A 22,453-nucleotide genomic window follows, 5' to 3' on the forward strand; every position below is an offset into this window, starting at 1 on the left:
CCTACTAGTCAGCCAGCAATATTTTCAGTTTCTTTTCTCTCTCACAAAGGTGTGGCGTGGCACCCTGGCCCGCATGCGGTACAAGAGGACCAAGGCAGCTCTGACAATAATCAGGTACTACCGGCGCTATAAAGTGAAGTCATACATCCACGAGGTAGCCAGACGATTCCATGGTGTCAAGAGCATGAGAGACTACGGGAAGCATGTGAAGTGGCCAACCCCACCAAAAGTCCTGCGGCGTTTCGAGGAGGCCCTGCAGTCGATTTTTAATAGGTAGGAACTTGTTCGCAAGTGCTGCATCTCCTATCCAATGGCATACTCCCAAATCCTCGGCCATGGGAATGGCTCAGCTTGGCGGTTATGATGTCTGCCTCTCCTTCTGTCTTGCATTTGATAGATTTGTTTTCAAAGGGCATCTGCTTACCTCCCAAAGTAATGGAACTGTCAGCATATTTTTCCTGTAGCACTTGACAGCATCATGCCACAACATCCAAATACCTGGATCTAAGCCACATTTAAGATAAACTATGAGCATGCTGTCCCCACTTCCTGTCATTAGTGTAAAAAAAAAAAAAACATAAATAACTTTCTTGAAATCAACACACATACTGAAGACTAGCAAGTCACATTGATCCTGTCATGGTAGCTGCTCTCAGTCCAGCTGTGCCTGAAACTCAGAAGAGTTTCTGCAGCCCTGATGCCCTGGCCCACCAGAGAATCTGACGGATCAGAGCATGGGGCCAAGGCTTTTAACAGTTCCCAGGTGGCTTTAAAGTGTAGCCAAAGGAGAAAACAACTATTTTAGGCCACGATTTTTTTTTTTATAATAAATACCCATGGAAAAATTTGGAATGTCCCAACTCATTTTTTATGACCTGCCCTAAATCTGAGATTGACATTGCCTGAGTCTTTCCTCCTCATAGTTTTAGCTTATTTGTTGCAGCATTTATAGGACAGAGACAGTGGTCATGCATTCTCTTCAGAGATTTGGCTCCAGACCCCCTGGAGACACTACAGCCAGAGTCTCAAGTCCCTAACACAGAGTGACAGCACTACTGATGTCCTAACTCTACTAGCTTTTCTTTCTTTCTTCCTTTCTTCCTTCCTTTCTTTCTTCCTTTCTTCCTTTCTTTCTTTCTTTCTTTTTGACAAGCTCTCTCTATTACATAACTGTCCAGGAACTTTCTCTGTAGACAAGGTTGGCCTTGAATTCACAAAGATCCACCTGCTTCTGCCTCCCAAGTGCTGGGATTAAAGGCATGTACCACCATGCCTAGCCAGTTTGAAGTACTTTAGTAGAACCTGTATCCTCTAAACCATCTCTGGTTTATTTCTAATACATAATATAACATAAATATATAGTATTTTACACTAATGAGATTTTGAGGTCATTTGAGACTAGTTGGAGTAAATAACTTAGTCCAATAACAGTATTAAATATTTCTGTAAAGTATCTCTCATTCCTTCTCTATGTTGATGTTTTCTATGATGTTCAATAAATACAAAGCTAAGCCATTTGTTAGGTAAAGCTAAACATTAAGCAGGGATAGGGATAAACACGGGCAATAAGGAGAGATCAGACATACACAACAGAAAGACTACAGACAAACCAAAATCTATGAACTATGTACGGAAGAAAGAAGAGAGAGAGGATTTGAAAATTCAAACATAAACTCACTCTTGGTCAAATTAATTCAAGAGGGAGTGCTCAATGTGCTTTACTTAATGTGACACCAACACATTTTGGTGCCCAGAATGCTCCAGAATTTTTTCAGGAATCATGACTTGAGTCAATAGTTATCTTCTAGGAATGGGAACATACTTCTTTCCTGTGTGGCTTCTAAAGGTCTTGCTTTCACCATGCTGACAATCTGTGGAAGCTACTATAGAGCTTTAGAAATGAAAACAGAAATAAAGTGTGGAAAATCCCTTTGTTTATAGTAAGATTGCACTATTTTTCTGGAGTAAGCACTTTCAAATTCCTTTAAGCTGTTCATTTATAACCAGAGAACTGAAAAATTACCTGTGGTACTACTATTTGTCACTTTTAATTCTGTTACTAAAAGAACAGAAATTTTGCTTCTAAAATTTGCTCTGTTGTTATTATTATTATTATTATTGTTCTTGTTCCTGTTCTTGTTGTTCTTGCTCTTGTAGTTTTGGATTCTCTCACTCCTCCTTGACGTGTTCTCAACGAACTGTTCTCAAAATATCAGTATTTTTTTATCACCAGGAAGACACTAACAATACTATTTCTTCTCTTTCAACATGTAGAATTTCAAATCGAGAACTTTTCACATTGACTTCCAAAACTTACCGCCATATACCACCCATAAAAATAGTCATCTTCAAAATATTATCAATATATACCTTCTCTTTCATGTGCCAAAATGTTTCAAATTCTCATTTTCATGTGATCGCTTGGAGGAAATGAAGTGGACAAAGCTTTTACAGGTCATTGATTAAGTAGCAATCATCAATCGTACTTAATGTCTAAACGTCTTTGTTCTTATTTGGCACAAAGACATTCTGGTTATACCTTATATTTGTTGTCATTTTAATATAATTGTAACCTCATTCTAAACCAAATGAACCATATATAAATGCATATCTCAATTATTTGTTCATTGGTCATTGTATTTTATAAACTGTTGCACACCTTTATATGAGCCTTCACTTCATCTTTATAATTGTTTTGTGATCCCAGCAGATATTTGGGAAAATATATTTATAATACATCTAATTAAAAAAACATAAATATTTGTGTATGGTTGCTATTATTGCCATATTGTTCAGGGAATAATCAGAAGGAAAATCTCTACATGTGTTCAACAGAGTTACAACCATTGATGTCCTAACTCTACTAGCCATCTGAGGCAGCTGAACCCAAGGATGCAGATCCCGTACATAGGGCATGCTGATGAAATCTAGTGCTGTCTTAGCTCAGTCATCTAGTGACATTAACCAAACTAGAAGCTTCCTAATGTAGTCTTTTTATATAATTTCCTCTTAAAAACACTACTTGATATTCTGAATGTAGAACTACTTCAACTTGTCTTCTGAATTGGACTTTTGTCTTCTTTAGAGTTGACTCTACATTGATAGACTGTATGCAAAGATAGAGAAATCACATGACAGAAAACTCATGAATATGTTTCTCATTTGCACTTCATAAAAGCTATAAGATGCAGACCTGATGGTACAAACCCATAGCTGCTTAGGGGCTGTAGTGGGAGGATCACAAGGTCAAGGCCAACTTGGGTAACTTAGGCCCGGCCTCAAATAGTTAAAGTGGGAGAGGCAGCTGGGTATACAGCTCAGTGGTAGAATACTTGCCTAGGACAAGGCCTAGATTCAATAATTCAACCCATACATCAGCTCAGTGCCATAAAAGGGGGCCAACAGAAGGCATAAGCAATATAAAATTAGTGAGAACACAAAAAGGAGAACTATGCCAGCCCTTAGTTCTTAGATACAGTGCTGAAAGTGTTAGCTTTCAATCTTGGCAAGTGTTTTCATGTGCAGATAGATTTTTATTAACACCATCGACTGCCTAGATATTTTGTATATTTTAAAGTACTTAAGCTCTTTTTAAATTCATACTTATTTCTAAGTGAGAAATATGCTTATATATAAAGTTGAAATCCACCATACTATTCATTCCTATTTTCCTTCTTTCTTCTGAGATAGCCACTCTAGTAATATCGTTAATACCCTTCCAAACTTCTGCCTATGCTTTTTTTAGTACAAGTACACACATGCATGTGCACACACACACTGTAAAAGGCAGCACCATAGAGAGATATGGAATTACAGACCCCAGAACCCAGTTCATATTTTGGCTTTCTCTGGACTGGCCATATAACTTTGAGTAAATTAGTTAACGTCGAGGGGGGGGGGGGCAACACCTTATGTATCTCAGGCTAAGCTGTAACTTGCTATATAGCAAGGTTGACCTTTGACTTCTGATCTTCTCGCCTCCCCTTCCTGAGCGCTGGGATTACAGGTGTGCATCATGACTCATGTTGCAGCCATCAGCAGCCAGTAGCTCCTTAGCTAGAGGTAGAACCTCATGAGCCCCCCTCATCCACAATGAAATTCTGACTGGCTTGCTCTTGTGCAGGTCTGAGCTCATGAGTTCTGAGTCCCTGTGGTGTCCAGGAGGCAGCATCTCCCAACACTCCACCCTTCAGCTCCTGCATTCTTCCCACCCCTTCCTCCGCAGTGCTCCCTGAGCTCTGTGAGGAGGGCATGTATAGATGTCCCATTTAGGGGTGAGACTTCAAGGTCATTTCTTTTCATCCCCTGAGCAGTTATAAATATCTGCATCAGCCACTACCCACTGCAAACAGAAACTTTTCTGACTAACTTTGAAAGCAGCAAACCTATGGGTATAAATATAAATATTTAAGAAGTAATTTGACGACATGACATTAAAAAAACAGTAACAGTAGGTTCCCCTCTAGGGTCTATTGCCTCCCCAGCCACAGGCTTTTGACAAAGTTTACAATGGTGTATAGAGATAAATTCCCTCCTGTGGAGAATGCCTCAAATCTAATCAAAAAGTAGTTGGTTGCCTCCATATAAGTCTTACCATTTGGATTAGTAGGCACATCTTGCCTGGAAGGTTAATATTGTAGCATGCAGGGTCCCATACTGGGTAAGGTCACTGATATCTTTTCTCCTCGTGACCTGCTTAGCACCTTCTAGCACTATAAACACTAGCCATCGAGGAGGATGTTTCCCATCAGGCCCGAGTTCTTGTCTCTATGCCCTGCAACCAATGTATGAGGCATCTTCGGCAGTAGGGTCACCAACTACTTATGGCAGGCAGCCTTGAGACACAGTGGGAGCCTATGTTATTGGTGAGGGACTGGCTGAAACCTCCTTCATTGATAACTCATGGGAAATGTTCAATTAATAATGCATGTCTTCTGTGAATAGCATTTCTACACATACAGCGTGCTTTCATTCAAACTCCCTTTTTAAATCCATTTTATTGAATTTATTGTATTAAATTAGCTTACAAAGTAGTACATGTTGGTTTTGGTTAGCCCAGTCCACTCTCCCATCCCCCACTTGAACCTGTAGCTCCCTGTGTGGCCCCTTTTCTTTCCTGTCCCATATATTCTTCTATTCTCCTCTCCCCATTAACACCTACCCCACCATAGTCATTTCTGGCTTCCTGACCTCTACAGGCATGCCATGTTAACTGTTTAAATCTAAAAATGTGAAGCTAGGATCCAGATATGAAAAAGAACATGGATGTTTGCCTTTCTGAGTCTGGTTCTCTCAGTATAATGTTTTCCAGTTCCATCCACTTTGCTACAGATTTCAGAAATTCATTTTTCTTTATACTTGAATAAAATTTATGTGTGTTTCTGTCTGTGTGTGTGTGTGTGTGTGTGTGTAGACACCACACCTCCATTATTCATGCATTGTCGGGCATCTACGTGGATTCCATCTCCTAGCTGTTGTTCAGAGCATCTCTGAACATGGGCATGCCAGTATCTGTGTAGTCAGAAGCAGGGGCCTGTGGGTATATGCCCAGGAGTGGTCTAGCATGTGCGTGTGGTAGCTCCATTTTGGAAAACTTCTACACTGATTTCCATAGTGGCTGCACCAATGTATACCCATGTTTAATATTTGTGATGACTATAAATGATTGTGATTAATTTCAGATTGTACTCTGGCCTAAGCAGGCTTCCTTTTAAATTTTAATGTTTTATTGTAAGTCTAGAACTAATTAATTTGTATAAAATTAAATGTACTCATCCAGCAAATGTTTACTGAACACCTGATGCTTTGCAGGCACTAGCCAGGCTTCCAGGAATACAGACGATTAGACAGAATAGGAAGGAAGGACAGGCCCACCTGCTCACAAGGGTCATAGTTGATGAATACTGTTTGTGCGCACACTCCCGCCCCCCCTCCTCTGAATGAATCTTGCCATTTATATTCATCTAGTCAGGCAAACTTTTTCTGTAAAGGACCTACAGTATTTTAGGCTGTGCAGGCTACAGGCTACATATGGTCTCTCACATATTCTTTGTTTTGTTAAACATGTAAAAATGCAAAAGATTCTTCCTAGCTCACAAGCAGTAGAAAAACAGACCTTGAGCCAGATTTGAAACAAGCTGTGGTTTATGGACTTCTGGTCTTGAATGTTTTGTTCAATGGAATTCTATGAGATGTGTGGTAAAGAATTCCAGTGTTACTGTGGGGTTTCTTTTGGTCTTTCTGGAATCTCTATGTGTGTTAATTGTGTTATTTTGTTTTCTCTGTTTACTTTTTGTTGTTGTTTTTTTTTCTTTGTTTGTTTTAAGACTGGGTATCACGTAACCTAAACTCAAACTGCATTATGTAACCAAGGATGACCTCGATCATCTGATCCTCCTGCCTCTGCCTCAGTTGATGAGCTGTGGCCATATGTTGTCATGCCTGGCTCTTCCTAATTATATTACGATCATTCCTTTTCCTCACAATAACTCTTTGTGGCTGAGACCTTTTTCTCCTTTTCTTGTCATTGAGGTAGCTGGCCTTTATGACTGCAGCTGTTGTTGCCTAGCCAAACTTCTGTATTGTAGCTTGCATGACCAGAATAAGAAGTCATGTGACTCTCACCACCGCTGAACAGGCCAGATGCCTGAAGCCCAAGTGTGCTTCTGTGCTGAAAGGCTGCATAATCAGGTGTGAGCCTTGTCTTGGGCCACTGTGGGAAATAAAGCAGAGACAGAGTGGCCAGGCTCATGGGCAGGAAAGAGCACAGTCAGAGGATAATCTCTCCCACCAGCAGTGTGATCTGAAGCTCCAGGGCCCACTGAGGCAGTTGTTGAGCAAGCCACTTGATGCTGTGGGACTTGCTTGTCACCACTGCCCTTAACTTTGACCACTGTAGCTCTTTTCTTTAACAAAGATCTCAGAGCAGTCTGTGTCATATTGAAATTCAGAGGGGGGCTCACACTGTAGCCGAGCCTTTGTGATTTCTTTTTTTTCTTAATTTATTGATATATTTATTTACATTTCAAATGATTTCCCCTTTTCTGAACCCCCACTCCCCGAAAGTCCCATCAGTCCCCTTCCCTCCCCCTGTTTTCCCACCCAACCCTCCCAGTGTGCTGTGATCTAGCGTGGTGGACCCGCCAGCCATGCCTCATCACAGCTCTCACCTCCTGCCCTTGACCCAGTCCCTGACACTCAGGTCGCACGGTCTTCTGGGTCTTGTCATAAAACCTATTCCTGAGAGTTCATCTCCTTACATGAGCACACTGGTCCACAGTGAGCAGCCTCTCATTAGCACCTGCTCATTCTGCCAGAAGTCCTCCCAGGCAGTATATTGACACCCATCCCCTGTGTCCGTAGTGTCTATGTTTTCTCTTATTCTTTCATTAGTTGGCTATTTCATTGGGAAAGTTTTGTTTTAAGTGAAACTTATTCTAGTGTTCCATAGGAACGTAGTTTAGGGATCATTGACCTTGACTATTCATTCAATTGAAGACAGTTCATGGCTCTTAGCCTTCTTGATTGGCACTGCCTACTGCAGCAGAGCAAGAGAACAGAGGTGTCCTGCGAGACAGAGTTGCGGCTGGGAGCATAAAATTCTTCTGCTATTCTTCTCAACCAAGAAACTCTTGCTTTATGTTTGCAGATGCTGATGCCAAAAAACAAATAAAACCCTTTGAGTAATCCCTTAAACTAATCCATCTGTAAATACCACTGGCCCTCCTAACCAGAATGCATCTAGACTCACACTCATCTCTGCCTCCATCACTGCCTCCCTGGCCTGATTCACATTCCTGTGGTGTGTGTTTTAAAGAAATAGCCTCCCAGCAGGCCTTCCTGACCCTAGCCTACAGCGATGACAGTGGTCCTAGGTCATCTGGGCTCTGTGCAGAACCCTCCAGAACTGTCTCAACTCATGCAGAGCAGAGACCAGAGCCTTGATAATGCCCTCATGACTCTGTGGATTCATCTAGCTCTAGCTCTCCCTCTGACCTCTTCTCTCCCTTTCCCTACCCCATTCTACTTCAGCTTCTCAGGATCCCAGGTTTCCCTCATAACTCACTGATCAGTCCCTGTCTCCGAACCCTTGCCTTGCTGTGGCTCAGCTGTCCATATGTCTGGCTTCCTCCTGTATGGCTCTACTCACCTATCCTTACCAGGGACCCTCCCTAACCAGCCATGTAAGTACCATCACACCCACTTCTCCCTTACAAGGCTCTCTCTGCCTTCCTTCCTTGTTTCCCTACACAGCAGCTATTTATCCCCATCACACACTTGCATAGTTTTTGTCTGTTAGTCTTAAAAGCACTTAGAAGAAGGTTCCTTGGGCTGTTTTACTTATAGCACTGCTTTGCCTACTCAGAAAAGGACCTGGACTTCCATGGGTGGATGAATTATGAATCTGTATTTATGTGATGTAATAATAAACACAGATTGAGTGTCCCATATTGAAGATACTTGGGACCAGAAGTGTAACTTTGAACTGTTCAGACCTTGGAATATTTACACAGATCTTGTAGTTGTACTATACTCGGGAAGTTTTGGACTTCATGGCTCTTAGAATGTCAGGTTGTTTTGTGCCCAACTGGTATTTTAAAACCAGAAGCCACAGAGTTCTAGTCACTTCAAAGCACACAAAGAAGTTGTTTAAAAAAAATTGGCCTCAGGAAACTATTTTAGCAACTTCTGTATAGGTTGTATAATCATTTTCCCTTTTTAGCATAATATGCAATTACTCAATGCTATTTAATGACAGCTTGAAACACTTTGGGAAGTGTAGGAGTGTCTAAAGCCTATACATCTTGTTTATTTGCTTGTAGATGGAGAGCATCTCAACTCATCAAGACCATACCTGCATCAGACCTTCCCCAGGTCAGGGCAAAGGTTGCAGCCATGGAGATGTTGAAAGGTCAAAGGGCAGACCTTGGACTCCAGAGGGCCTGGGAAGGCAACTATCTTGCTTCGGTAAGTCCAGAAGAATAGTCTGAATTCATGCAGCTCTGCAAAGAAGGAATGTTTCCCTAAGAATTTTCAGAATAGGGGTAGATGTTTAAGGCTGAGTTCCAGCCTCAGCACTATGAAGCAAAATTAATGCCTTATAGAGAAACTAGGTAATTTCTCTGAGGTGATGAATTAAAAGATCTATTGCTTAATGCATCATCTACTTTGAAAAGGTTATATAGCACATGTATTCGCATACTCTACAACTTGGCCTTTGACCACTTCAACCTCTCTTCAGCAGCCATTTTTGATTATAAACTTTTTATTTTTCTCAAAGCTTTATTTCCTCTCTCTTACTGCCCAACTTAACGTTTTTATAGGACCTTTGATATGCTACTACCCTTTGCTAGTCTAACATCTTGGCAGGAAGATAAAAGGATGTATGTGAACCCGAGTAGGTATAGCTGTAACGCAGTAGACTGAGCGGTTGCCTTAGTACGTACAATCTAAGAATTCTCTTGCTGTTCTCTTGTTCCTTCAGAAGCCAGATACACCTCAGACCTCAGGCACTTTCGTCCCAGTTGCTAATGAGCTAAAACGCAAGGACAAGTATATGAACGTCCTCTTTTCCTGTCATGTCCGAAAGGTAAGTAGCTCTTGAACCCAAGACTATCCTGGAGAGAGAAGACTGAGAGGAAACACTCGTGTGGACCTCAGTGAAAACTAGCAGTGCTGTGTAGCTGGGAGCAGCCCAGAGAGCAGCCCATCTGTGCTATGGCCGCCATGTTGGAAAGCCTGGCTTGACAATTCAGAGTTGTGCTAATAAAGCCTCCCTGAGGGAGGAGAGTAGTCTTAGACAACTGTTTTTTTTTTTTTTTTCTCATCCATGTTTTTGAGACAGGCTCTGGTGAAGTGAAGGCTGGCCTCAGAATCACTGTGTAGCCAAGGCTAGGCTTGCCTTCCTTCCTGGCTCCCTGCCCCGGCCGCCCCAGTGCTGTTTTCAGATGTGTGCCACTTTGTCCAGCTCCATCAGCATTCCTTTTGTAAATAGCTTCGGTGCTCCCCTCAGGTCATGGTTTGTATTTTACTACATGCGTGTCCTTCACAGCAACCACAGGTCAGCTCTTTATTGAGTGGTTATTTGCACAGGTGTCATTGCCGCTTTCAAAACTAGATTTGCAGAAGCTGGAAAGATGGCTCAGCAGTTCAAGAACCTGCTCTTCCCAAGAATCTGAGTTTGGTTCTTAGCACCTGCATCGGGCAGCTCACCACCTGTAACTCCAGCTCCAGGGGCATCTGATGCCTCTGGCTTCCATAGGCACCTGTACTCACAGACACACATGCATACATGTAATTTAAAAATAAATAGTTAAAAAATACAGACAGAAGAAATAAGAGTAAGTATTAAAAAAAGAAGCTTAAAAGTAATCCCAACATAATTCCATATATGAATGAAATCATGCATTGGCTTAACAAAAGAATCTGTTGTCAATAAATCACTGTAAAAAGAAAATTTCAAAAAGTTAACAAAGACCTCATAAAAGCACTTTGTCATAAATCTTAAGAAAATTATTGGCACCAGGTAGTGGTGGCGCATGCCTGTAATCCCAGCACTTTGGGAGGCAGAGGCAGGCAGATTTCTGAGTTCGAGGCCAGCCTGGCCTGCAGAGTGAGTTCCAGGACAGCCAGGGCTACACAGAGAAACCCTGTCTCAAAATAAACCAAATCCAAAAAACCAAAAAAATAAAAGAGAGAGAGAGAGAGAGAGAGAGAGAGAGAGAGAGAGAGAGAGATTGGCTGGAGAGATGCCTCAGTGATTAAGAGTAGTAACTGCTCTTCTAGAGGTACTGAGATCAATCCCTAGCAACCACATGGTAGCTCACAGCCATCTGTAATGAGATCCAATGCCCTCTTCTGGTGTACCCAAGGAGGGCTACAGTGTACTCATATACATAAAATAAACAATTATTTAAAATAAAAAAAGAAAAATATTTAGTTGCAGTATATGATTGAGATCAGAGTGGTGAAGTGTGGTTCTCCAGATATAATCTGGCAGGTTCTAAGACGATGATGGTAAGGAGTGTCTCCAGGGATTAAGATAGTTAATCCACACTGCTGCCTAGATTAAGATAGTTTTGAGTGGGCAATTTGGAAGATCTACCAAGATTTTAAATATCCACACTTGCTTACTCCAGAACTCCACAACTCAGATTTCCTTAGAAATATATCTATACAGATTTGTACAGTTTGTAGTGGTACCTGATAAAAATTTGTTTAGTAAATTGTGAAAGTACACAATAAGACTGTAGTGTATTGCCGGGTGGTGGTGACACACACCTTTAATCCCAGCACTTGGGAGCAGAAGCAGGTGGATTTCTGAGTTCAAGGCCAGCCTGGTCTACAGAGTGAGTTCCAGGACAGCCAGGACTATAAGACTGTAGTGTATCTGTTTTAAATGAATGGAGAAAGACTACAAGTGGGAAGGGAAGAGACAAGAAAAATCAAATGATGGATTTTAAGATAGTGAGTTTCAACAAGGAAAAGACAAAGATCCCTGAAATACAAGAAAAGGCGCAGTAAGCTGGGGTTTAGCAGTGGCAGAAGACCAGCCAGCATGTGCAAGGCTATAGTCCATCCTCACACCACAGAAGAAACGGGAAAAGGGGAGAGGGTGACTGACCCCGTTAGACAGCCAATGTCTCAGAGGAGTCATGAGAGAGCCCTGTGGATTTCCTAATTGAAAACACAGCTGAGAGCGGCCCTCCAGAGAAGCAGGGAAGAGTAGACAAGCAGAAGAGGGGAGAATGCTGTGTGAAGAGAACTGCAGGGTCTGGTGTAGACATCAAGAGCATACTGCTCAGACACATACAAAAGCAGACCACTCCAGACTGGGCGAGGACCGCCATTCCCAAAGGAGGGAGATCATACGCTGGCGCTCAGTTAGGCTGCCCAGTGCCTGAATCCTCCAGTCAAGCTGGAGACCTGAGGAGCACCAGGTAGAGCACTGTCAAGGATCTGAAGCAGTGTGGGAAGTAACTAGCCCTTTCTGTCCTCCAGAACAAACCTTAAAAGCCCTTCTGGAAAGGATCAAAGTCTCTAAGTGGCCTAATAGCACATAAGAGAAAGCTCAAAAAAGTTCTAGAAACAGAAATATCCAGCACTCAGAGGTAAAAGTCAGAACGCATGACATCCAGTCAGCACGCTTACAAACAAGACATGGAATTCATGAAGAGATCAAAACTCAGTCATCCAAGAAGACATAGACAAGGTTATTGAGGCAATTATTAACATTCTATTTTATATATTCCAAAAGCTTGAGAAAAGACTGTACATGTTTAATAAATACATAGGAGACTCTTAAATAACTTACAGTTGCACTTATAAACATGAGAGAAAATGCAGTCAATAAGATGAACAGTAGGTTGGATCTTGCAGAAGAGAGACTAGTGGCTTTGGGCTGGAGTGGCTCAGATGGGAAAGGAGCTTGCTGCCCAGTCCTGGCATCTCGTGAGGTCAATCCCTTAAACCCAAGAAAAGGTGAAAGGAGATAAAGGAGGCCACAAAGATCTCCTCCAGCCTCCATACGTGCATCTTCAGCACATGCACAGAATAAAAAGAAACTGACAAAAAATAACCCTGATTTATTAAAATCTGAACCGCATACGTGAACTGCATAAAATAAACTTAAAACCAAAAGAAAGGGAGAAGAGGCTAAGAGTGTGGGGCTCCGTGGGAGAGCGCTTGCCTAACATGTTAAGGACCTGAATTTCATTCCCCAGAATTTGAAAAAAAAAAAAAAAAAAACAAAAATAAAAAAAAACAAAAAACTTAATGAATACAAATTTGAAAATGTCTGACAGGGAACAAAGAATAAATGGGATAAATAAATAAATTGAAAGATGATAAATTTAAGCCTAACCTTATTGACCATCATAATAAATGTCAGTGGTCTAGCCACCCCAATTAAAGGGAAATGCTGTGCCCTCCTGGCCCTGTGGAAGCTTTTACCGCCTGGGAAGCTCTCCAAACCTTGAGAGTTCCTGGAGGTTCCATTTCTGGCAGGATTAAGTCACTGCTGGCTGGGAATTAGCTTAGCCCCTCGCCTTAGCCTTTCCCCTCTCTCTGAAGGAAGCTGCTGGGGAGAGCTCCTGAATGAGAGGGTTCAGCCCCCCTCTCATGCCTTGCTCTTTGTATTGGGAGCCAGAGGCATTAGGACAGGTTGAACACTCAGAATCTGACACGCTGTAAAACCTGACCATCTTGAGTGCTGGCATGACATTGAGAATGTCTCAGATTTCACACATGCAGTTTGAACATTCAGAAGAAGAGTTTAAGTCAAAGTGAACAACAGGACAACAACTTAGACTGAAACAAATGTGACTGAGGAAAGTTTGCAGTATTATCAACTGGTCTCCACATTCCAGGTGTGAGTTAGTTCTGAGCTCTGAAACCCTGGAATTCTATTTTATTGACATACCTAGGGCTAATCAAACAATCAAAAGGAGGCTTTTGTTATCCAGATGTACACACCACACAAAAAGTTTCTGCCATACTTCCTATTTGTGACCACAACACGGGAATGTGCTTGTACCACCTCGGGAGGGAGGTCGTGCCCACTCATGTGTCTGTATCATGCTGTCTGGCAATCAACAGTCCAAGAGTCAGGTGGTTCTGAGAGTCCCGCCATCTGTAGAAAAGCCCGCTGCAATGCTTCTCTGTACAGGGAGGACAGTTTAATGCCTGACAGTTGCATCCTAGGTTCTGGTGAGTAAACCTGAAGAATTCTTGCTGATGGCCCTGTATTTCTAAGTTTAGTATAAACACCCCTCTTCATGCTTGCTTAGATTATGTCCTCTTAGAATCATTTAATCCCGAAGGTACACCAAGGCAAATTTGATATGCTTCCAAAGAGCCTTCCTCCTGGTGCGTTGATTATTTTGAAGCAGCTGCTTTCCATTAACAGCAGTTATTACAAAGTGTTCGTTAAGGTGAGAGACTGCTGCAAATAGCTCCTCTCACCACTATGTTGTTCTGTTCAGAATCTGCGGCAGCTTTATCTCCAACCCTTGTGGAAATAACCGAAACTATAAGCACCTGCCTTGAAGTGGCTAGAGAAAGCAGAAGGCTAGGATTTTTTTTCCTGAGGTGAGGATTTTAACTTTGAGTACAAGAAACAAGGTCTTAGCTAATTCTGAGTCTGCAGTCCAGCTCTGCTATCACTTTGCAAAAATAAATATGAAATAAAAGTAGTGTTCCCATACCATAGCAGTGTTAGGTGGGGATCCGCCTGTGTGTGTTGAACTTTCCATTTCCGTGTCGACGCAGCTGAGTTAAGCCATCTACAGCGTTTATGCTGTTAGCCTTGAGGACACTCACCCATACCTGATTCTTCTTTTAAGATCTCAGTTGCTGAACTAGAAGGTAAATATTTGTTCATATGAAGAATATTTCTGAACAGCTTCTGCCTGCTTTGAGGTTGTTTTTTTTTTTCCTTGTTTTTAGATTAACTCATTATATATCATAAAAAGAACCTGTGATCTTTTTTCTCAACTCAAATGATTTTGTGAGGTTGTATAACAGGGTTTTAAAATTATATTCTGTTCCACCTCATGTGGTTTTTTTTCTGCAAATGATTCCATAAAAGATGAAGGAAATTATTTCTACTTATTTTTCAGTTTCTTTGCAAGGTGTTCTCTGTTCTACATAGTGTAAGGTTGGTGAAAATGATGATGAATGTTCTCCAGAATGGCTTCCACAGAACTGCATTTTGTTAAATATCAATAGGTGTTTGTTCAAAAAGGATTATGTAGATTAAATGTAGTGTGGAAAAGCTGGGTTAAACACACTACTGTAATGAGACTCCTTGGAACCTTTGGTAACTTTCTGGGCTATCGATATCATAGCGAGAGCTGTGCTTTGCAATGTTTATCCATCCATCCAGACCATGAGACCCTTTCTTACAAAGCTCTGCATAAAGCCAGTGCTGTGCAGAGCATCTAAGAGGATCTTCACACTCGGTGCTTCAGATCTTCTGGGAAGTACCAGTTGTCTGTTATGGCAAAAACAGAGGCTATGCAAAGTTATCCGCAAGCACACAAACTACTATGTGCATTCTTTTAATCACACTTGCTGTCATTTTGAAGACTAAAACATGTGCTTTTATTACACAATAAATGTTTAGAGAATTGACTGATGGCTAAAACCAAGGCAAAGAGAAAAATAAATTTCCATGTCCTCTGAATTTTAGTTTACTACATTCTGTCTATAGCCCTGCCTGTCTGAATGCAGGTATCTGAATATCCTACCAAAGCACAGTGTTTTCAGATTAACTTCTTTGTTAGTATCTTGGAAATAAAAATGGAGGTGGTAAAGAGTATAGAGAAAGCACATATGGCATGTGGCATATCCCAGGATGCCTTCTGCTGGGGGAGGAGCTTCTTGAGCTCGTTTTGTCTGCTTCCTTTCTCAGTGCATAGAAGCTTGACAATGTAGACATTCAGAAGAGTGTTGGGGCTGGAGAGAGAGCTCAGAGGCTAAGAGCACATGCTGATCTTCAGAGGACCCAGGTTCAGGCATAAATGTTATCAATTGTTAATTGCTGAGTAAAACTAATTCTTATTTTTAAGATTTCTTTCTTTTTATTTTAAAGGTTTATTTATTTATATGAGTACACTGTCGCTATCTTCAGGCACACCACAAGAGAGCATCAGATCCTATTATAGACGGTTGTGAGCCACCAAGCAGCTGCTGGGAATTAAACTCAGGACCTCTGGCAGAGCAGTCAGTGCTCTTAACCATTGAGCCATCGCTCCAGCCCTTAAATTATTCTTAATATGTTCTAGATACCTGTCCCTTATCACACACATGATTCACAGAACCATTTCTCCCTGTCCATGGGTGCTCTATTCACTTCCCTGATGGGATCTAGATTTTATCTTCCTAGTCTGCAAGTTTTACATTTGCCGTGTTTTCCCTGACAAGTTAAAAAAATTTAGTGCCAAACTCTACCATCTGGAAACCGCCACTCCTTTGACATCATAACGTGCCATCCGTGGTAACCATCTAAGACTTGATCTCCACAGTGCCTCTGAACCTAGCTATTTCCAAACGCAACTTGGTTCTCTTCTTCATGAGCTACTATGGCTTATCGGTTTGGTTTTTTTTTTACAGGTGAATCGATTTAGTAAGGTAGAAGACCGAGCAATTTTTGTCACTGACCGTCACCTGTATAAAATGGACCCCACTAAGCAGTACAAGGTGATGAAGACTATCCCACTGTACAATGTAAGTATGCATCAAATAGAAGACTCCTATGTCCTGGACAGAGGCTGATCGGGTAAACATGCAGCCTCTGACTTTGGGAATCCCATGTTTTCCTGGCATTTTACACCAATTTTGTGTTGTACCAAAGCACAGTTTTCTATAAGAGGATTCAAAGTTTCTGATAGAATAACTTTAACAGTTTTTAAGGATAAGAACATTGGTTGTATGTGATATATATTACATACTGTTTGCACATAGTTTAAACTGCTTGCACATAGTATGTTTTCTTACCTACTTTTATAAATGGTGTGTGTCCATGTGGGCACACCCGTCTGCACGGGTGCATGTGGAGGTCAGAGGACAGCCCCAGGTGCTGTTCCTCAGGCACCATCCTTGGTTTTGGAGAGAGGCTCTCACTGACCTAGAGCTTACCTAGTAAGCTAGGCTAGGTAGCCAGTGAGCCCAGGGACCCTCCTGTCCTCACTTCCCCAGTGCTGGGGTCCGTGGCACACACCCCTGTGCCCAACTTCTTCATGTGAGTTCTGGAGCTCAAGCTCCTGTCTGTATGCTTGTGTGGTGAGCACTGGACTGATGGAGCCGGCTCCCAGCTCGACTTTTATAAATTGTCTATGAAAATGGAACCAAGGGGAAAATGACTTTGTAGGAACATTACTGCTTTCATTTATTTTTTTTCTATGTGTGTATGTATGTGTGTGTGTGTGTGTGTGTGTGTTATTCACATGTAAAAGCCTAAGGTTGATGGCAGGAATCACCCATCCTCAGTCACCTTTTCCACCTTATTCTTGGAAGTAGGGCCTCTCCATCAGCTCCAGAGATCACCCACATGGCTCCTCTTGCTCTGAGGGTTCCCTGTCTCTGCCTTCAGAACCTCAGATTACTGGAGAGCTGCCATGCCCACTGGCGTTTACATGGGTTTCTGAGGAGTCAAAATTCAGTATTCACACTTGCACAATAAGCACTGTAACCACTAAGCCGGCTCCCCAGCTTCCATTACTACTATTTTGAATATGAGTTTTATGTAGCTCCCAGAAGTTAGTCTTTACCAATATTTTTACAACATTAATTTGCTAGTAGAATGATTTCTGATCTAAGTCCACTCTATAGTTCGCTATTATACCTAGGCTTTCAAATTCTACAATCACTTCTGAAACATGAAATTTGTTGACTATCTTCCCGAATCTCAATGTGAAACTTTACTTTTGTTCTTTTTGAGACAGGGCCTCGCTGGTCTCTAACTCATCATGACTTAATGTGATCCTCCGGAGCAGCCAGGACTGAGTGTGCACCACCACAGCTGGCTCACAGTTTCCCCTGTTTAACAGTGTTAGTTTTACACAAGTGATTGTTCTGATTCTTTAGAAGCAACTACTGGGTCTTTTAATTTGTGAGGCAAGTTTTCTGCCTGCTAGTTCTTAAATAGAGAAGTCTGTGTTTACCCAGTGCTGGGGTCTGTGAAGAGTATTACTTACAGATTATTTTAAATCCCTTTGGTCCCTGAAAAAAGAAATAGGAAGCATATTGTTTTGTGGCTTTATTTGGTTTCTTCTGAGGTCCTTTGGTAGTAAGGAACAGTGACAACAAAAGCATTCCTGGCTTTGTTGAGTGACTTGTGCATTTGTGGATAGCCAGTGTCACTGGGGCTGGGACTGATCTTACTGCCCCTCCATCTCCCCCCCACCCTACCACACACACACTTCATTTCAACAGAAAGGCCAACGAATTGCAGCTGAGAAGAAACTTTAGATGGTATATAATCTTCTTAGTCAAGACCTGAAATCTCTCAGCCACAATTTAAGCCTAAACAGCCTGTAGATGTCGAACAGGAGAGAGAAGAGTAGACGAGGGAGAAAATTATATTTTTAAAATTTAAAATTTTAAATTATATATTGTCAAAGTCTACAGAGGTATGGCGCAAGCAAAAAGAATCATGGTATGTGATTTGTTGCTTTGCCTTTATTTCTATTAAGGGGAACCCATCAAGTTCATGATATAAATTCAACAAATAGTTAAACAACTCTTTAAACTGAAGTGTCTTCCTTTTTAATTTTTTTAAAGATTATTTTGGTTTTCATTTGATTATGTATATATGTGTGTATCTTGATGTAGATATGTGTATATGTGTACCTGGTACCCACAGAGTTCAGAGAAGCAGTTGGGTCCATGGAGCTAGAGTTATAGTGGTTGTGTACCACCCAGCATGGATGCTGAGAACTGAACTCAGATCTTCAAGAGTGGAACGTGTTCTTAATGACTGAGCCATGTCTCTCACCCTTATCTTCCCTTTCTGCATTGACTACAGATAAAAATTTTTAAACCCTTTTTCATTTATAGTCATTTTCGCATAATCATTGCTAGTGGCATTGACAGTTATTATATCATAAAGAATAACAATATTTAACTGCTCTAGGAAAGTAGACATCTGAGGGATGGATTCCCACTGTTGTAGATGCTCTCGGGATTCACCCAGGTCACTTTGTATCCCATGAAATTTTTGTGCACACATCCTAATTTTCAGCAGCCATCATCTTTGTCAAGAAGCTGCCCACAGCCAGAGCCCCTGCCCTCTCAGATAGATTGGAAATGCAGTGAGCAGTGGGCCTGAGAGTAACCGTTCTGCATCACCAAGATCTGCTCCAGAGCTTCCCCGCAGAGCATCCTCAGATGCCCACAGGAGAGGCTGCCTTTCTTCTCCTGGCCCAGGCCCCTCTCCCTTGTCCTCCCAAATCCACCATGAGCTCTCATCAGCCCTCACCTTTCACCTGCTTCTGGGAAGAGCTAACTTTAGAACAGTGGAATGGCTGCCTCCTCCAGTGAGGCAAGCTGGGTACAAAGGGGCCCTTCAAATGTAGCCCGATGGGGTTTTTAATCTTGAAGTAAATATGGTAATATTAAGCCTAAATATTTTATTATTAAAACATTTTTAAAGTAAAAACCAAAGGTAGGAGCAGTGAACCATATGATAACTCTAGAAACTGGGAAGAGCTAAAGGAAACCACTTACTACCTCAGTCATGGCTGGGCACATGCCTGAATCCTGAACTACCTCAGGAGGCTAAAGCAGGAGGATGAGGTACTTAAAACCATTCTGGACTATAGTGAATTGAGGCGAGCCTGAACCTATAGTGAGACCTTCACTTCAAAATAAATATTTAAAGTGTGTGTGTGTGTGTGTGTGTGTGTGTGTGTGTGTGAATATCTGTCTATGAATGTATATGAATGTGTGTGTTGTGTGTGTATGTCCACTTTAACCATATTGACTTTCAGGTATTAGTACAGGTCCGGTGTCAATGCAAAGGGAACAAGGAGTCTAATATTCAAAGTAGGAAAGAATTCAGCAGTTGGGGGTGAAAATTTAGGAGTGGATCCATGTCGGATTGGAGGGGGGGTGGATTAGTCACAGACATCCACAGTTGAATGGTGGGAGAAGTCACCAAAGGAAAGGAAATAAAAGCTCCCCATGCGCTTGTTGGCTCTGACTGCCCATTAGAGCCACAAGGTTATGATGTATCATTCTAAGGAAGAAAAAAAATGAGAATACCATGTTTAAAATCAATTTGAAAAGTTCTCAAAAATAAAAGTAATAAGTTTTTTTTTAAGATAATCAGTACAAAGTACAGCAGGGTTTCCCACCCCTAGCCTCCCAGTCCCTGCTCCCCCTCCCCCTCCCCCTCCCCCTCTCCTGGCTGTGCAGATTCCCTCCCTGATCATGCTTGACTCTTCTGTCTCTAAGAAGAGATTGTAGGCGCATATTGTCAGCATGGTTTATTCTTCATGAGGATATGCATGGTGATAAGGGGAAGGACCTGGAATCCTGGCCACACCTCCGTTTCAAGGCATCCCTGCATTCTCCTTGCAGCCCCGTCAGCGTCAGTGACACGAGACTCAACAGTCCTTTCCATCCCTGCTCTTCCTGTGCTTCCTTGTTCACCCCAAGCTAGAGTGAACCACCCCCTAGCAACCATTGACTTTTACCCTGCAGTAAGGAGCTCTACATTGTGTCTCAGAAGAGGGCTCTCATAGTAGTTGATGCCTCCTCATCCAAATCCTACTTTTGTGCCTTGTCAAACACTCGCACATCTAAGTATATGGATAATTCCTACAAATTATTTTGGGTATTATTGTGGTAATCATTCCCACTACTATCATGATTATTGTCCCAAAGCCATACTTGAACTTTGGTCATAAATTGTGCTGAATATTGGAATAGGTCGCTACGTTTTCCTAATGACAAAGAGTGCTAAGCAAGAAGAGGTTTGAGTACAGCAGGTTCATGGGGCAATTTTTTTAAGATTTATTTATTTTATTTATATGAATACACTGTAGCTATCTTCAGACACACCAGAGGAGGGCATTAGATCCCATTACAGATGGTCGTGAGCCACCATGTGGTTGCTAGGAATTGAACTCCGGACCTATGGAAGAGCAGTCAGTGCTCTTAACCACTGAGTCATCTCTCCAGCCCTCTTGGGGCATTTTTAAGCCACTAAGCTAGTGGTTCTCAACTTTCCTAATGCTATGACCTTGTCTTAGGGTTTCTATTCCTGCACAAACATCATGACAAAGAAGTAAGTTGGGGAGGAAAGGATTTATTCAGCTTACACTTTCCACAGTGTTGTTCATCACTAAAGGAAGTCAGGACTGGAACTCAAGCAGGTCAGGAAGCAGGAGCTGATGCAGAGGCCATGCAGGGATGTTTCTTACTGGCTTGCTTCCCCTGGCTTGCTCAGCCTGCTTCCTTATAGAACCCAAGACTACCAGCCCAGGGATGGCACCACCCACAAGGAGCCCTCCCCCCTTGATCACTAATTGAGAAAATGCCCACAACTGGATCTCATGGAGGCATTTCCCCAACTGAAGCTCCTTTCTCTGTGATAATTCCAGCCTGTGTCAAATTGACACACAAAACCAGCCAGTACAGATCCTTTAAAACAGTTTCTCATATTGTGATAACTCCAACCATAAAATTATTTTTCTTACTGCTTCATAACTGTAATTTTGCTACTGTTTTGAATCATAATGTAAATATCTGAGATGCAGAATATCTGATATGTAACTCCAAAGGGGTTGAGACCTTTATATTGAGAACTACTGCACTGGTCTCTTCCTAGTCGCCCATTTCAGTTGCCAAGGTCCCATTCTTTTTCAAACAGGGCCTAAAACTGTCTTCACGAACACCCAGGGTGGTTTCTTTAACTGCCTCCGTCCAGGCAATAGGGGTCCAATATTAGTTTCTTTCCTAAAGCATCACAAAACCACCCAACCAGTCCCATCATTCTCTGCACCTCCTAGCTCACTGAACTTGTGTAATCTAGCCAAGTGTCCTAGCTACTCCCTGTTGGTGAACACATCAGCCATTCTCTGGGATCACCAAAGGGAAGCTAAGAAACTGCTTCATCCCTCCAGCCTGGGGCCACTGACCTCCTGCTGCATCCCTCCCTAAGATGCTGCAGCCATTGCCCCTCCAGTGTTCTTGCACAGCCCCTCTGTGCTCCTTGCTTTTGCTGTATCTTGAATTGTAATGAGCAGGTTCAAGGGACCTCAAGTAAAATGAGGGACTAGGTTTGAAGACCCAGCTACTGGAGAATTTGTCAGATTTCAGCAGCTGTATACCATTGTCAGTTTAGACCCTCAATAACAAGCCATCCAATTCACATTACTAAGTGTTTATTATGTAGATGCCACATAGGTGTTGGGGGTCATAGAAATGCCCAGTCACAGTCACAGACTCTACCTTTATTTCTCCCCACTGGAAGAAAACTTGTGTGTGTGTGTGTGTGTGTGTGTGTGTACACAGAGGAGAGGGGAATCAGTCAATGGAGTATAGGGAGAAAATAAATTAGAAAAGGAGACAAGAAACAGGAATATACTGTCATTTGGAGTAAGGTCCTCAGGCCTCCCTGAGTGGCTGACATTTAAGCAAAGACTTAAAGAAGTTAAGGAATCCACCTATCTTCACTCATGGGAAAGTATTTTAGGCAGAAGGACAGCAAAAGGCAGACACAAGCAGAGTAGGGAGTCCTCTGTAGGAAATATATTCAGGATATTGATCTGGTGGTGGCTGCCCAGGACGTGCATGGACATCCATCGAGGCATTTGTCTGAGATGTGTAAATCCTACTGTATGCCTGTCATGCATAGAAATAAAAGGGGAGAGAGAGAGAGAAAGAATGCTGCTGATAAAGAGGCAGGAGAGATGGCATCAAAGATTGGAGGGGACAAAGAAGAAAA

At 42.0% G+C, this 22,453-nt stretch overlaps 1 protein-coding gene across 2 annotated transcripts in view; it reads left to right on the forward strand.

Annotated features, from left to right (window-relative positions):
- Positions 1–22,453, forward strand: part of Myo1d (myosin ID) — a 295,829-nt gene that overhangs the window by 168,261 nt on the left and 105,115 nt on the right. For both annotated transcript variants that reach the window (XM_052197479.1, XM_052197478.1), the window contains exons 17-20: positions 50–273; positions 8,823–8,967; positions 9,485–9,589; positions 16,114–16,227. In XM_052197479.1, coding sequence (XP_052053439.1) covers positions 50–273; positions 8,823–8,967; positions 9,485–9,589; positions 16,114–16,227 — 588 coding nt within the window. The remainder of the gene's footprint in view (positions 1–49; positions 274–8,822; positions 8,968–9,484; positions 9,590–16,113; positions 16,228–22,453) is intronic.

The sequence above is a fragment of the Apodemus sylvaticus genome, chromosome 10 (assembly GCF_947179515.1).
Source record: "Apodemus sylvaticus chromosome 10, mApoSyl1.1, whole genome shotgun sequence".
Classification (NCBI taxonomy): domain Eukaryota; kingdom Metazoa; phylum Chordata; class Mammalia; order Rodentia; family Muridae; genus Apodemus; species Apodemus sylvaticus.